Source organism: Haliotis cracherodii, unplaced genomic scaffold, assembly GCF_022045235.1.
Source record: "Haliotis cracherodii isolate W230 unplaced genomic scaffold, xgHalCrac1.p SCAF_13, whole genome shotgun sequence".
NCBI classification, from domain to species: Eukaryota; Metazoa; Mollusca; class Gastropoda; order Lepetellida; family Haliotidae; genus Haliotis; species Haliotis cracherodii.
The window spans coordinates 22,787,709-22,803,726 of record NW_027266268.1 but is presented as its reverse complement, the minus strand read 5'-3'; the positions used below and the strand labels follow the sequence as shown (position 1 = coordinate 22,803,726).

Here is a 16,018-nt window from a genome sequence, read left to right as displayed (position 1 = left end):
TCTTTTGCCTGGTAGTTTATATCATTCGTCATATTGTATAATAATACGTGTACGGTAAATACAAATTCCCTAATACATTAAACCATCAGTTGTACTTGGCTCTTGTCTTTGTTTGAAAAGGTGGAAGATGTTCTGCAGTGCATTTGCACAAAGGTGGAAACAGAAGTACAACATGTTACTGAGTGGCAACAGCTGTACATGACCCGGCTCTGTCTTAGGCACCACCAATCTAATTCTGCGTGTGTATTTGTGTGTGTGTGTGTGTGTGTGTGTGTGTGTGTGTGTGTGTGTGTGCGTGCGCGTGCGCGTGTGTGTGCGTGCGTGTGCGTGTGCATGTGTGTGTGATGTTTGTAAGATAGTAAATGTTTTCATAATGAAAGGACGTCGAACAATATAAATAATTAACAACATATTTCTTCAGATCATCCGTAATGTCCAGCAACAACTATTTTTGTATTTGAGAACGAATTCTGTTTTTCTTCTATTTTATGATGTAAATTAAAACAAAACAAAACCGCAAAGAACACGATAGCTGCTGCAATCACCTGAACAAAACAGGAAACAGGACTCGGTAGTATTTCATTTTTTGCCATTTTTGTTATCTTCACATCTTTTTACGATTTGCCCAATTCCTTATTTTCAAACTCTTATCTGTTTGACGAATAACTTTTGGTAATGGTAAATGAATGTGTGATCTGCCCTTTAGTAAGTATATATACCTCCCGTGCTATGGTTCTATTATAGCCTGTGATTGCGGCCCCTATGGATCTGTCAATGGCGCTTGTAACAGCACCACCGGCCAATGCAAGTGTCTCCAGAATATCGCTGTTGCTGGGCAGATGGATGCAAACGGGAACAACACAGACAGACAGTGCCGCGCATGTCTGGCTGATCACTATGGTTACGGACCGAGTGGCTGCGTAGAATGCGGGTGCAATGCCACTGGAACAAATATTAATGAGACGCAGTGTAGCGCGTTTGGACAGTGCCCGTGTAAGCCAACCATTAGTGGAATGAGATGTGACGCCTGCGCAGACTCCTACTACAGCTTCAGCGCCAGTGGATGTCAGTAAGTACTGTTTGTTTGAAAACTACTTTGAAAAACCCCAAAGCTTCATGAAGATAAAGGTCTGATTTCTAAATATTTAGGACGATATGCGGCAGAGTTATCTTCCCATTTTATTTCAGATAATCACTGATAGTTCTATCTGAGCAGTGGTTTAACCCGTTTTATTACATATATAGATCTTAATTATCAATCAGATCGTTTTGACTGTGCGCCGCCATTTTGTTTGAAGCAAATGCAAGTAATATGAGAGGTGGAATCTGATTGGTCAGTAAGGAGGGACATAACTCGTAGCTAAGCTGGGGGATTATGTTTAATTATCATTTGCATTCCAAACTTTGAAGAATGGTATACAAGTAATAATGGTTTAGCCATTCCAGTTTTCTGTTACCGGGAAACGCTTGGAAATGTTGTTGGCTCTTAGATTGTAGCATAGGTTGGCACTCTCAAGCTGTTGGTCCCCACTGACAGCCTTTGGAATAGGTGCCAGTATCCCATGGTGCCAACCAAGAAAAGGAATTAGATGTGGACATCGTACACAGCGTGTGTCTGTTTATACCATTGATGTTGTCCAATTGTGTACTGATTCCTCAAGCCAGATTGGGGTATTTACGACCCACCGCTATAAATATGTAATATTACTGTCTGCAGTGCTTACCTCATTTATCCCTGGTTGAATAATATGTAAATTTAAAAACAAAAAACCCAACACAACAACAAAACATTTCCCCTCGCTCTTTCCCTAAAAGCAGGACATTAGGAATCGTTGATAGGGCCATTTGTAGAGCTGTATCATTAAAGTCAGATGTTTTACTTCGATACCTCTCTGCCTGAAGTTCTGAGGACGCCTTAATAGGAGATCACTTTCTTATCAACCAATCAGCACCGATGCTACTTAATGTTCGGTACGAGTGAACGAAGCATTCTGACAAACATATCTGATTTCTGTATCTCGAAAACGAATATAACAGTGGTACTCCGAATGCCGAATGCCAAAAACATATCATATATCCTGTCGTTTCTGAGCGCTACCTTCACCAACATTGGTATCAAGAGTAATTGTGTTCTGTGGCAGTAAAGAAAAAAACCCCGAATCGTTTGGAAAGTTGACATCTGATTGGCTCACGAACCCACGCATCCATCATTTTAATTGGACGGTCAAAGTTCGCCCAGGGTTCATCTGACGCGACCTTCACTAGATAAGGTGTACTTAGATCTTCACGCATTGACGTGTCGTATAGGAGTAAGAGATCTGAATTTGTTGAGACTGTCAGCGACCCGTGAAGATCCGCGTTAGAAAAGGTCTTCAGCAACCCTTGCTTGCCGTCGAAGTTGACTGTGCTTGTCGTAAGAGGCGACTAACGGGATCAGGTGATCAGGCTCGCTGACTAGGTTGATGACTGTCATCGTATCCCAATTGCGTGGATCTATGCTCATGGTGTCAATCACTGGATTGTCTGGTCCAGACTCGATAATTTACAGACCGCCGACATATAGCTGGAATATCGCTGAGTGCGGCGTTAAACAATAACCAAACAAACAAACAAGTAAGAGATCGTTAGCATCGTCATCTCAAACGTCACTCATGGTGGGTACGAGGTAGAACATGCTTGCTCAGCCATTTGTTTCGATGCGAATAACCACACCTGAATCTTTAACCTTATGACCTCAGGAAATGTGACTGTGACCCTAATGGCAGCACGGCCTTGACCTGTGACCCTGTGTCCGGGGTGTGCAACTGTAAGGCCAACGTCCAGGATAGCAAGTGCAATCAATGTAAACAAGGATTCTTTAACCTGGCGGGGTACAATCCCAGAGGGTGTCAGCCTTGCTTTTGCTTCAACCATAGCAACGTCTGTGCAGCGGCTGACGGCTTTACCGAGTACAACATCACATCGGCCACGTAAGTACTATCAGATACAATGTCATGACATAAAATATTATTATCAGATACAATTTCATTAATTTACATGTAAGATATCGCCATAAAGATTTTTCTATGATCTGATAAATCTGATAATCGACTTTGCTTCTATGACGGGGGGCACGGGTGGCCCAGTCGTCTAAAGCGCCGCATTTCGCTGTGCAGAGTTGCGCCCCTTGGGCACGCAAGAAACCTATGATTGTGGGTTCGAATTCCGGTTCGCCCCGATTATGTTTCAAGGTTTGTCAGCACCATACCAATGCTCGTGGATTTCACCGAAGTGGTTAACGTCTGAGACCTGCATCACTTCGGGCTTTCCTCCCACATTAAGTTGACACACCGTGATATAACTGGAATAGTAAACCCAACCCATTCACTCACTTTAACCCGAAAAAAATGACGATAAGTCAGTTCTGTTATAAAGGACGTAACAATGTTCCTTCACGACCAATGTGTGTGTTGTAGAACTACTGGATGGGTCGTCAACGGAAGTAACATTCTTGCACCGGAAGCTTACCTTGGAGACAAAAGCTCCTCTTATGGCCAACTCATCATTGCTGATATGTTCCTAACGGCGGGGAATGTCTCACAGGAGTCGCTCATTACTGTGCGAGGAGCTGGTAAGATTGGACACGTGTCCAATACAATAAATGTAGCAGTGATTAATGATTTCTTTGACACTTGACACTTTTGTTTCAAATAATAGCAAAACAATCGTATATGTAATGTTTCCCATCAATGTATTTAATATCTCTCTCAGATCCCTCCCGGGCTATGCCATGTCGTTCTTTTCTTATTGTAAGACCTTTCGATATTAAATGAAATTAATTTATTTGGGCGTTTCAGAATATAAAACGTCAACGCCAGTGAACAATCAGTCTCGAGGGCATAAAAGTCAAAAGGGCGGTTAAAAAAATACCAACGGATCATTAAAACTGAATGACACCATGTTTTTAAATAAGGCTGTGCACTGAAATTCTACATCTGTCATAATTTCATTAATTCGACGGATCTTTAAACCAAGTACTATAACATGAAACGCCTTGTTCTGTTCAAGTACCGTGATTCTGCCTTGTGTTGGGTAATTCCACTCCTATAACCTCGTTTCCACCTCCGTCTGCTAGGGGCGGAACTGGTTTACAGGCACTCGGCGTCGACTACAGCAGGGAGGAACGTAATCGAAACACGACTGTTACCCGAGAACTGGCTCCTCAACAACCAGAATCCTTCGTCACACGCCATGTACAGTAAGTCAAGCCCATGATTACTTCTCAGTCCTAGAACATCTTAGGGGCGTTGGGGTAGCCTGGTGATTAAAGTGTTCGAATCCCCAAAAGGATTCATAAAGTGTGAAGCTAATGCCTGCTGTACACCGCCGTGATATTGCTGGGATATTACTAAAAGCGGCGTAAAGCTATACTCATTCACTATACCCGTCCGCACAACAAAGTCATGATAGCCTAGTGTTAGCTACTACCACTGCTGGGGCGGTCGGGTAGCCTAGCGGTTAAAGCGTTCGCTCGTCACGCCGAAGACCTGGGCTCGATTCCCCACATGGGTACAATGTGTGAAGCTCATTTCTGGTGTTCCCCGCCTTGATATGGCTGGAATATTGCTAAAAGTGGCGTAAAACCATACTCACTTACTCAGTACTACCACTGCTGGTTCTACCAAACTGTTCAGCTAGTTTTACTAAACCGTTCACTATATATAAATATTTACATCTACAGAATTCGAGTAAATAAGGACACGTGAAAGATGGAAGAAAACGTATATTTAAAACTATTTCTACACATAATTATGAGAAAACATTACAGTCGACATGGTCACTCCTCAGTAACACCACAAACCCACTCAAGAACATTTTAACATACTGGTATGGTGTATCAGTATATATGTTTATTATGGCTGTATATAAGATTGTTTTTTATGTGTCACCAACGTTGAATACGCTCCCGGTATACCATGTGTGTCTCGCCCGTCATCGTCAACAATTGTTAACAGTTTTCTACATCTTTGAAAACTTCAAGGCCTATGATCGCCTTGTGGATACGCCGAGATATAGTGTCTCTCATCTCATGATGCTCACGGAATCAAATCAGTAATGTGCATTTATTATTCGATTTGGGGCGATAGTGGTAAATGAGTTCGCTCATCATGCCGAAGGACCCCCGCCGTGATATTGCTGGAATATTGCTAAAAGCGGCGTAAAACCATACTCACTCACTCACTCACTCATCATGCCGAAGACCTTGACCCAGTGCCCCACATGGGTACAATGTGTGAAGCCCATTTCTGGTGTCCCCTGCCGTGATATGGCTGGAATATTGCTAAAACGGCGTAAAACCATACTCACTCACTCAGCCATATTAAAACATTCATTTTTCCGAATGCTCAGCCATTTCAGTATGGAACATATGGGTCAGCTCACACTGTTTGACACACACGTCATACTATTTCAGATATCCTCTCATCTATAACACAACTGATGTTCAAAAACGAGATAAACTCAACTCGGACAGACGTGTCAACTGTAGCCATGGTAACGGCAGCAGCATCCGCTGGCGCCACGGCACAACTTGGCGCCAGTTTTGTAGAAAATTGTACTTGTAATGCTCCAGACAACGTTGGTGGTGAGTCCTTGTAATTGCTTACCTTCATACATGGTAGTGTTAGAGGCGGTTGGCGGGGAGAGGGTGTAGGGGTAGGACTATAAGATAACTACCATAATTTCACAGTGTTAGGTTGTCAAGATAGGTCTCACACTCTCATAATTTCGGGTTGTCAAGGTAGGACTATAAGATAACTACTAAAACTCATAGTGTCGGGTTGTCAAGGTAGGACTATAAGATAACTACCATACTCTCACAATGTTGGGTTGTCAAGGTAGGACTATAAGATAACTACCATACTCTCACAATGTTGGGTTGTCAAGGTAGGACCATAAGATAACTACCATACTCTCACAGTGTCAGGGTTGTCAAGGTAGGACTACGAGATAACTACCATACTCTCACAGTGTCGGGTTGTCAAGGTAGGACTGACTATAAGATAACTACCATATTCTCACAGTGGTGTCGGGTTGTCAAGGTAGGACTATAAGATAACTACCATATTCTCACAGTGTCGGGTTGTCAAGGTAGGACTATAAGATAACTACCATATTCTCACAGTGTCGGGTTGTCAAGGTAGGACTATAAGATAACTACCATATTCTCACAGTGTCGGGTTGTCAAGGTAGGACTTTAAGATAACTACCATACTCTTACGGTGTTGGGTTGTCAAGGTAGGACTATAAGATAACTACCATACTCTCACAGTGTTAGGTTGTCACGGGAGGTCAATTTGAAAACTACCGCAACCTCTGTATGCAGTTTTATGAATCGAGACAAGCAATATCAGTCACATGCAACCAGGGTTCTTATAAAAGGTTTGCCAAACATTTTCAGGTCTGTCTTGTGAGAAGTGCAGTGCAGGTAATTGGCGATCTGCCTCCTTGCCAGATGATACTCGTTTCGGCATGTGCATTGCGTGTGACTGCAACGGGCGGACTTTCGGTGAAAGGCAATGCAACGAGACGACGGGGGTTTGTCTGAACTGCCGTAACGGGACAACAGGGGACAAGTGTGAGAACTGCTCTGTTAATGTTGTGGAAGCTTCGTGTGATACCTGCGCTGATGGGTTCTGGGGTCTCGGCGCTGATGGATGTATAGGTAAGGAACGACTAAGACACAGTTAAGTGTATAGAGTGGTGTAGTTAAGTGGACATTAGGATGTAGTTTAGTATATAGAGACTATAGTTAAGTGGACATTAAGATGTAGTTTAGTGTATAGAGACTATAGTTAAGTGGACATTAAGATGTAGTTAAATGTATAGATACATGTAGTTAAGTAGACATTAAGATGTAGTTAAATGTATAGATACATGTAGTTAAGTAGACATAAGATGTAGTTTAGTGTATAGAGACTATAGTTAAGTGGATATTAAGATGTAGTGTAGTGTATAGAGACTATAGTTAAGTGGACATTAAGATGTAGTTTTGTGCATAGAGACTATAGTTAAGTGGACATTAAGATGTAGTTTAGTGCATAGAGACTATAGTTAAGTGGACATTAAGATGTAGTTTAGTGTATAGAGACTATAGTTAAGTGGACATTAAGATGTAGTTTAGTGTATAGAGACTATAGTAAAGTGGACATTAAGATACAGTTAAGTGTATAGAGAGATGTAGTTAAGAGGACATTAACAAACAGTTAAGTGTATAGAGAGATGTAGTTAAGAGGACATTAAGATACAGTTAAGTGTACAGAGACATATAGTTTAGGGGACATTAAGATACAGTTAAGTGTATATAGAGATGTAGTTAAGAAGACACTAAGATACAGTTAAATGTATAGAGACATGTAGTTAAATTGACATTAAGATACAGTTAAGTGAATAGAGACATGTAGTTTAGTGGACATTAAGATACAGTTAAGTGAATATAGAGATGTAGTTAAGAGGACATTAAGATACAGTTAAGTGTATAGAGACATGTAGTTAAATGGACATTAAGATACAGTTAAGTGTACAGAGAGATGTAGTTAAATGGACATTAAGATACAGTTTAGTGTATAGAGACATGTAGTTAAATGGACATTAAGATACAGGTAACGGTATAGAGACATGTAGTTCAGTGGACATTAAGATACAGTTAAGTGTATAGAGACATGTAGTTAAATGGACATTAAGATACAGTTAAGTGTATAGAGAGATATAGTTAAGAGGACATTAAGATACAGTTAAGTGTATAGAGACATGTAGTTAAGAGGACATTAAGATACAGTTTAGTGTATAGAGAGATGTAGTTAAGAGGACATTAAGATACAGTTAAGTGTATAGAGACATGTAGTTTAGTGGACATTAAGATACAGTTAAGTGATTATAGAGATGTAGTTAAGAGGACATTAAGATACAGTTAAGTGTATAGAGAGATGTAGTTAAGAGCACATTAAGATACAGTCTAGTGTATAGAGACATGTAGTTAAATGGACATTAAGATACAGTTAAGTGTATAGAGAGATGTAGTTAAGAGGACATTCAGATACAGTTAAGTGTATAGAGACATGTAGTTTCGTGGACATTAAGATACAGTTAAGTGATTATAGAGATGTAGTTAAGAGGACATTAAGATACAGTTAAGTGTATAGAGAGATGTAGTTAAATGGACATTAAGATACAGTTAAGTGTATAGAGAGATGTAGTTAAGAGCACATTAAGATACAGTCTAGTGTATAGAGACATGTAGTTAAATGGACATTAAGATACAGGTAATGGTATAGAGACATATAGTTCAGTGGACATTAAGATACAGTTAAGTGTATAGAGACATGTAGTTAAGAGGACATTCAGATACAGTTTAGTGTATAGAGAGATGTAGTTAAGAGGACATTAAGATACAGTTAAGTGTATAAAGACATGTAGTTAAGAGGACATTAAGATACAGGTAAGGGTATAGAGACATATAGTTCAGTGGACATTAAGATACAGGTAAGGGTATAGAGACATGTAGTTAAGAGGACATTAAGATACAGTTAAGTGATTATAGAGATGTAGTTAAGAGGACATTAAGATACAGTTAAGTGTATAGAGAGATGTAGTTAAATGGACATTAAGATACAGTTAAGTGTATAGAGAGATGTAGTTAAGAGGACATTAAGATACAGTTTAGTGTATAGAGACATGTAGTTAAATGGACATTAAGATACAGGTAACGGTATAGAGACATGTAGTTCAGTGGACATTAAGATACAGTTAAGTGATTATAGAGATGTAGTTAAGAGGACATTAAGATACAGTTAAGTGTATAGAGAGATGTAGTTAAATGGACATTAAGATACAGTTAAGTGTATAGAGAGATGTAGTTAAGAGGACATTCAGATACAGTTAAGTGTATAGAGACATGTAGTTAAATGGACATTAAGATACAGTTAAGTGTATAGAGAGATGTAGTTAAATGGACAATAAGATACAGTTTAGTGTATAGAGACATGTAGTTAAATAGACATTAAGATACAGGTAACGGTATAGAGACATATAGTTCAGTGGACATTAAGATACAGTTAAGTGTATAGAGACATGTAGTTTAGTGGACTTTAAGATACAGTTTAGTGTATAGAGAGATGTAGTTAAGAGGACATTAAGATACAGTTAAGTGTATAGAGACTATAGTTAAGTGGACATTAAGATACAGTTAAGTGTATAGAGAGATGTAGTTAAGAGGACATTAAGATACAGTTAAGTGTATAGAGAGATGTGGTTAAGAGGACATTAAGATACAGTTAAGTGTACAGAGACATATAGTTTAGGGGACATTAAGATACAGTTAAGTGTATAGAGACATGTAGTTAAATGGACATTAAGATACAGGTAACGGTATAGAGACATATAGTTCAGTGGACATTAAGATACAGTTAAGTGTATAGAGACATGTAGTTTAGTGGACTTTAAGATACAGTTAAGTGTATAGAGAGATGTAGTTAAGAGGACATTAAGATACAGGTAAGGGTATAGAGACATGTAGTTAAGAGGACATTAAGATACAGTTTAGTGTATAGAGACATGTAGTTTAGTGGACATTAAGATACAGTTAAGTGATTATAGAGATGTAGTTAAGAGGACATTAAGATACAGTTAAGTGTATAGAGGCATGTAGTTAAATGGACATTAAGATACAGTTAAATGTATAGAGAGATGTAGTTAAGAGGACATTAAGATACAGTTTAGTGTATAGAGACATGTAGTTAATTGGACATTAAGATACAGTTAAGTGAATATAGAGATGTAGTTAAGAGGACATTAAGATACAGTTAAGTGTATAGAGGCATGTAGTTAAATGGACATTAAGATACAGTTAAGTGTATAGAGAGATGTAGTTAAGAGGACATTAAGATACAGTTTAGTGTATAGAGACATGTAGTTAATTGGACATTAAGATACAGTTAAGTGAATATAGAGATGTAGTTAAGAGGACATTAAGATACAGTTAAGTGTATAGAGAGATGTAGTTAAGAGGACATTAAGATACAGTTAAGTGTATAGAGAGATGTAGTTAAGAGGACATTAAGATACAGTTAAGTGTATAGAGGCATGTAGTTAAATGGACATTAAGATACAGTTAAGTGTATAGAGACATGTAGTTTAGTGGACATTAAGATACAGTTAAGTGTATAGAGGCATGTAGTTAAGAGGACATTAAGATACAGTTAAGTGTATAGAGAGATGTAGTTAAGAGGACATTAAGATACAGTTAAGTGTATAGAGAGATGTAGTTAAGAGGACATTAAGATACAGTTAAGTGTATAGAGGCATGTAGTTAAATGGACATTAAGATACAGTTAAGTGTATAGAGAGATGTAGTTAAGAGGACATTAAGATACAGTTAAGTGTATAGAGACATGTAGTTTAGTGGACATTAAGATACAGTTAAGTGTATAGAGGCATGTAGTTAAATGGACATTAAGATACAGTTAAGTGTATAGAGACATGTAGTTCAGTGTTAAAGCTTCCTTATCCTGACTTGCATTGGCTTCTTCCCAGACTGCAACTGTTCCACACCCGGAACCACGGCAGGCTCGTTATGTGACAGGGCGACCGGGCAGTGTGTGTGTGCTGCTCATGTGACCGGAAGGCAGTGTGACAAGTGTGAAGATAACTACCATAACCTCACAGTGTCGGGTTGTCAAGGTAGGTCTATAAGATAACTACCATATTCTCATAGTGTCGGGTTGTCAAGGTTGGTCTATAAGATAACTACCATATTCTCATAGTGTCGGGTTTTCAAGGTAGGTCTACAGGATAACTACCATATTCTCATAGTGTCGGGTTGTCAAGGTAGGCCTATAAGATAACTACCATATTCCCATAGTGTCGGGTTGTCAAGGTTGGTCTATAAGATAACTACCATACTCTCACAGTGTCGGGTTGTCAAGGTAGGTCTATAAGATAACTACCATATTCTCATAGTGTCGGGTTGTCAAGGTTGGTCTGTAAGATAACTACCATACTCTCACAGTGTTGGGTTGTCAAGGTAGGTCTATAAGATAACTACCATACTCTCACAGTATCGGGTTGTCAAGGTAGGACTATAAGATAACTACCATACTCTCACAGTGTCGGGTTGTCAAGGTAGGTCTATAAGATAACTACCATACTCTCACAGTATCGGGTTGTCAAGGTAGGACTATAAGATAACTACCATACTCTCACAATTTCGGGTTGCCAAGGTAGGCCTATAAGATAACAACCGTATTCTCATAGTGTCGGGTTGCCAAGGTAGGTCTATAAGATAACTACCATATTCTCATAGTGTCGGGTTGTCAAGGTAGGTCTATAGGATAACTACCATATTCTCATAGTGTCGGGTTGTCAAGGTAGGTCTATAAGATAACTACCATATTCCCATAGTGTCGGGTTGTCAAGGTTGGCCTATAAGATAACTACCATATTCTCATAGTGTCGGGTTGTCAAGGTAGGCCTATAAGATAACTACCATATTCCCATAGTGTCGGGTTGTCAAGGTTGGTCTATAAGATAACTACCATACTCTCACAGTGTCGGGTTGTCAAGGTAGGTCTATAATATAACTACCATACTCTCACAATTTCGGGTTGCCAAGGTAGGTCTATAAGATAACAACCGTATTCTCATAGTGTTGGGTTGTCAAGGTAGGTCTATAAGATAACTACCATACTCTCACAATTTCGGGTTGCCAAGGTAGGTCTATAAGATAACAACCGTATTCTCATAGTGTCGGGTTGTCAAGGTTGGTCTATAAGATAACTACCATACTCTCACAGTGTCGGGTTGTCAAGGTAGGTCTATAATATAACTACCATACTCTCACAATTTCGGGTTGCCAAGGTAGGTCTATAAGATAACAACCGTATTCTCATAGTGTCGGGTTGTCAAGGTTGGTCTATAAGATAACTACCATACTCTCACAGTATCGGGTTGTCAAGGTAGGACTATATTATAACTACCATACTCTCACAATTTCGGGTTGCCAAGGTAGGTCTATAAGATAACAACCGTATTCTCATAGTGTCGGGTTGTCAAGGTAGGTCTATAAGATAACTACCATACTCTCACAATTTCGGGTTGCCAAGGTAGGTCTATAAGATAACAACCGTATTCTCATAGTGTCGGGTTGTCAGGGTAAGTCTATAAGATAACTACCATACTCTCACAATTTCGGGTTGCCAAGGTAGGTCTGTAAGATACCAACTGTATTCTCATAGTGTCGGGTTGTCAAGGTAGGTCTATAAGATAACTACCAAATTCTCACAGTGTCAGGTTGTCAAGGTAGGTCTATAGGATAACTACCATATCGTCACAATTTCGGATTGTCAAGGTTGGTCTATGAGATAACTACCATACTCTCACAGTGTCGGGTTGTCAAGGTCGGTCTATAAGATAACTACCATATTCTCACAGTGTCGGGTTGGCAAGGTTGGTCTATATGAAAACTACCATACTCTCACAATTTCGGGTTGCCAAGGTAGGTCTGTAAGATAACAACCGTATTCTCATAGTGTCGGGTTGTCAAGGTAGGTCTATAAGATAACTACCAAATTCTCACAGGGCAGGTTGTCAAGGTAGGTCTATAGGATAACTACCATATCGTCACAATTTCGGATTGTCAAGGTTGGTCTATAAGATAACTACCATACTCTCACAGTGTCGGGTTGTCAAGGTCGGTCTATAAGATAACTACCATATTCTCACAGTGTCGGGTTGGCAAGGTTGGTCTATATGAAAACTACCATACTCTCACAATTTCGGGTTGTCAAGGTAGGTCAGTTTGAAAACAACCGCAACCACTTATACTTTGCAGAACTCGACGAGATGAATCATTGAATGGGTGAGTGAGTGAGATTGAGTGAATGAGTCTGAGCTTTATTTCGGTTATATTGTGCACATAAACCAATACACATTATCATTCATGTCTTTTATCCCGAAATAAGGTCAAGCTATACATAACCTACACACTAACACAATGTTGACGCAACGCCGTAAGCCTTGACATCATGTGTTTCGTTAACCTTGACCTTTGTCCCTGTCTCAGAGTGTGGCCAGTGCTACAAGCTGGTGATGGAGGAGGCGGACAAACTGCGTGGACTGCTGACCAACATGACAGACACACTGACCAATCTCACCACAAACGATGATACCCAGAGACTTGGCAACTTTGTTGATCGGGTGGACAACGCTTCGAGATCCCTTTCCAGACTTCTCAACTTCGTAAGTAAAACGGAACGGGGCTAACTGCGGCCCATTTAGCAGTTCTGGCGAGCTACTTCCAGTACATCAAACCCGACTTGTTTGTTTTGTTTTATTACGTACACTATCTAGCAGTGTATGATTAAAACCGTCTCACACATGACACTGATACGTCTAGACCAAGGGCTCGTTCCACAGTGTGATCGAAGCACTTTGACTGGTCAGTGTTGTAAATGTGTGTTACAGTATTCATGTTATGTTATGGGTAGCGGACTGTTCAGAAAATTTATTATTAGCCTACAGATGTAGTAATTGGTCATCGTTAACTGTTGAGAGTTTTCGAAATACTTATATACCAATGAGGCATCCCTGGCTACCAAATTGTTACCTTGAAAGTTATTATCACATACATGTACCCGCTGTGACCATATTTCTTAGTGGACATGAGCTTTTATTCGCCATATTCACGGAACTTAAGTGTATCGCAGGCATCTTTCAGCAGGTAGGTTATAACTAAATATGCAGTGAGTGGGTGAGTGAGTGAGTGAGTGAGTGAGTGAGTGAGTGAGAGAGTGAGTTAACCTTTAACGTCCCATCTGCATTATTTCAGCCATATAGCGACGAGACCAAGTTAATATATTCACAATTTAGTGGGTTTTTTTTCAATCTCATTAAAGTCAGATTTAATTCTCGCTGCCGCTAAACAAAGATCTGAGCACATCCCATTACGGGTCACGTCAGAACTACCTTTCATCCGACCAATCAAAGCGTCGCTTACCAGATCATGAAAGTGACAGTCGGAATGTGTTTTCTAATCATGCAATCTCGAAAACATTCAAAACGGGGTATTCCGGCCCGTACGACTGATTCCATCAAAATTATAACTCTCGCTCCCGTGAGATAAACATTTGAACGGAGGAGGCGTTGCACAGTACGTAGGAAGCACTGCCATACAGTCGCAATTATATATTAGACATTCCGGAATGCTCGTTTGTACAGTTTAATTTTAATCGAGAACTGTGTCGACATATTTTTCAAGCGTTGTCAAAATGGAAGTGTCATAAAGCTCGAGAAAGCTGCTTTCTAATTGGATGATGTCGACTTCTTGTTAGTCGTTTCAGTGGTCGGTCAAAGTTCGCGAAAGGTCGTTCTAACGCGACCCGTAATGGGATGTCCTCAGATCTTTGTTTAGCGGCAGCGAGAACTTAGATATGATTTTAATGAGATTGGATATTTTTACAAAGTTATATTTAAAAACAATTTAAGAAAGCTATTTGAGCATACGATATTAAAAAAAATAAATATGCACGACCATACATAAATAAAAAAAATATTTAGTATAGATATTAGTTTTGAAACTTGTATGAAGTAGTAACTTGAAATGTACGACAAAGTCGTTGAGTTATTTATCGTAACTGATTATTCCCTGTCGTTTCTTTCTACAAAACCATTTAAACAGTTCAGCTAATTTTAAAGGACCCATATCAGTGGGACTGGTCCCCAGAACTTTAACAGTATATTTTCAAGGACTATGTATGATATGAAGGGTCCATTTTTTGCCCACTAGAAATGTTAAATTTTTAACGTTATAAGATATTTTCGTAAGACAATTAACCTTTTGTCCTTTTGAACCTTGATTTTGTATAGGAATGACTATACTGAACAAGTTTGCCACCTTCATAGGAAATCCATGTGGCCTAAGATGATTTCAGTATCATGAACTTGTGGATCGATGCTCATAATATCAATCACTGGATTGTCTGGTCCAGATTCGATTATTTACAGACCGCCGTCATATAGCTGGAATATTGCTGAGTGCGGCGTTAAACAACAAACCAACCATCCAACTTGTACTGTCTTAATCAATATCTTCTTTCATGTCAAATACTAAATTTCTTAAATTATCATGTAGGTTAAAAAGTATATGGCCTTGACTTTTATTGTATGGAAAGAAAAAAATCATTTTTGTCCTTCCTGCATTCAGTTTAAATAGGGCGGCGGGGTAGCCCTGTGGTTAAAGCGTTCGCTTGTCACACCAAAGGCACCGTTCGCTACACCATATTCATGCGATATGTGAAGCCTTCTTCTGGTACCGGAAACTCCTGGAATATTGTTGAGGGCAGCGTAAAATCCAACTCTCTTTCTCTCATCCCTGTTAAGTTGAATGACGCCAACGCAGAGGAAGCCAGAACTCAGACCTTGATCGACCAGTTTAACAGCACACTGGTGACCTTGACCTCTGACCTCAACACTGGCAACAGCTCAGACCTTCCGCTGATACAGCAGCGCCTTCAAGAAGCGACTTCGACCTTGAGTGGCGCCAGCACGAAGCGGGACCAGGCAGTTGCCAACATCAAGAGCATCCATGCGGCGTCAGGTACGTGGGTTGTGGGTGAGTGGTGGGGTGACGAGCTAGTGTTGGGTTCGTGTTGGGATGGTAGGCTAGTGTTGTGATGGTGGGCAAGTATTGGGATGGTGGTTTAGTGCTGTGATGGTGGGCTATTGGTGTGGTGGTGGGTTAGTGTTGGGATTATGGGCAAGTGATGGGATGGTGGTTTAGTGCTGTGATGGTGGGCTATTGGTGTGGTGGTGGGTTAGTGTTGGGATTATGGGCAAGTGATGGGATGGTGGTTTAGTGCTGTGATGGTGGGCTATTGCTAGGGTGGTGGGTTAGTGTTGGGATGGTGGGCAAGTGATGGGATGGTGGTTTAGTGCTGTGATGGTGGGCTATTGCTAGGATGGTGGGTTAGTGTTGGGATGGTGGGCA

At 40.0% G+C, this 16,018-nt stretch overlaps 1 protein-coding gene across 2 annotated transcripts in view; it reads left to right on the top strand.

Annotated features, from left to right (window-relative positions):
- LOC139459771 (laminin subunit beta-1-like) overlaps positions 1-16,018 on the top strand; it is a 61,590-nt gene that overhangs the window by 37,266 nt on the left and 8,306 nt on the right. For both annotated transcript variants that reach the window (XM_071241434.1, XM_071241432.1), the window contains exons 12-20: positions 745-1,069; positions 2,739-2,969; positions 3,456-3,610; positions 4,115-4,237; positions 5,453-5,623; positions 6,440-6,703; positions 10,570-10,716; positions 13,097-13,272; positions 15,412-15,628. In XM_071241434.1, coding sequence (XP_071097535.1) covers positions 745-1,069; positions 2,739-2,969; positions 3,456-3,610; positions 4,115-4,237; positions 5,453-5,623; positions 6,440-6,703; positions 10,570-10,716; positions 13,097-13,272; positions 15,412-15,628 — 1,809 coding nt within the window. The remainder of the gene's footprint in view (positions 1-744; positions 1,070-2,738; positions 2,970-3,455; positions 3,611-4,114; positions 4,238-5,452; positions 5,624-6,439; positions 6,704-10,569; positions 10,717-13,096; positions 13,273-15,411; positions 15,629-16,018) is intronic.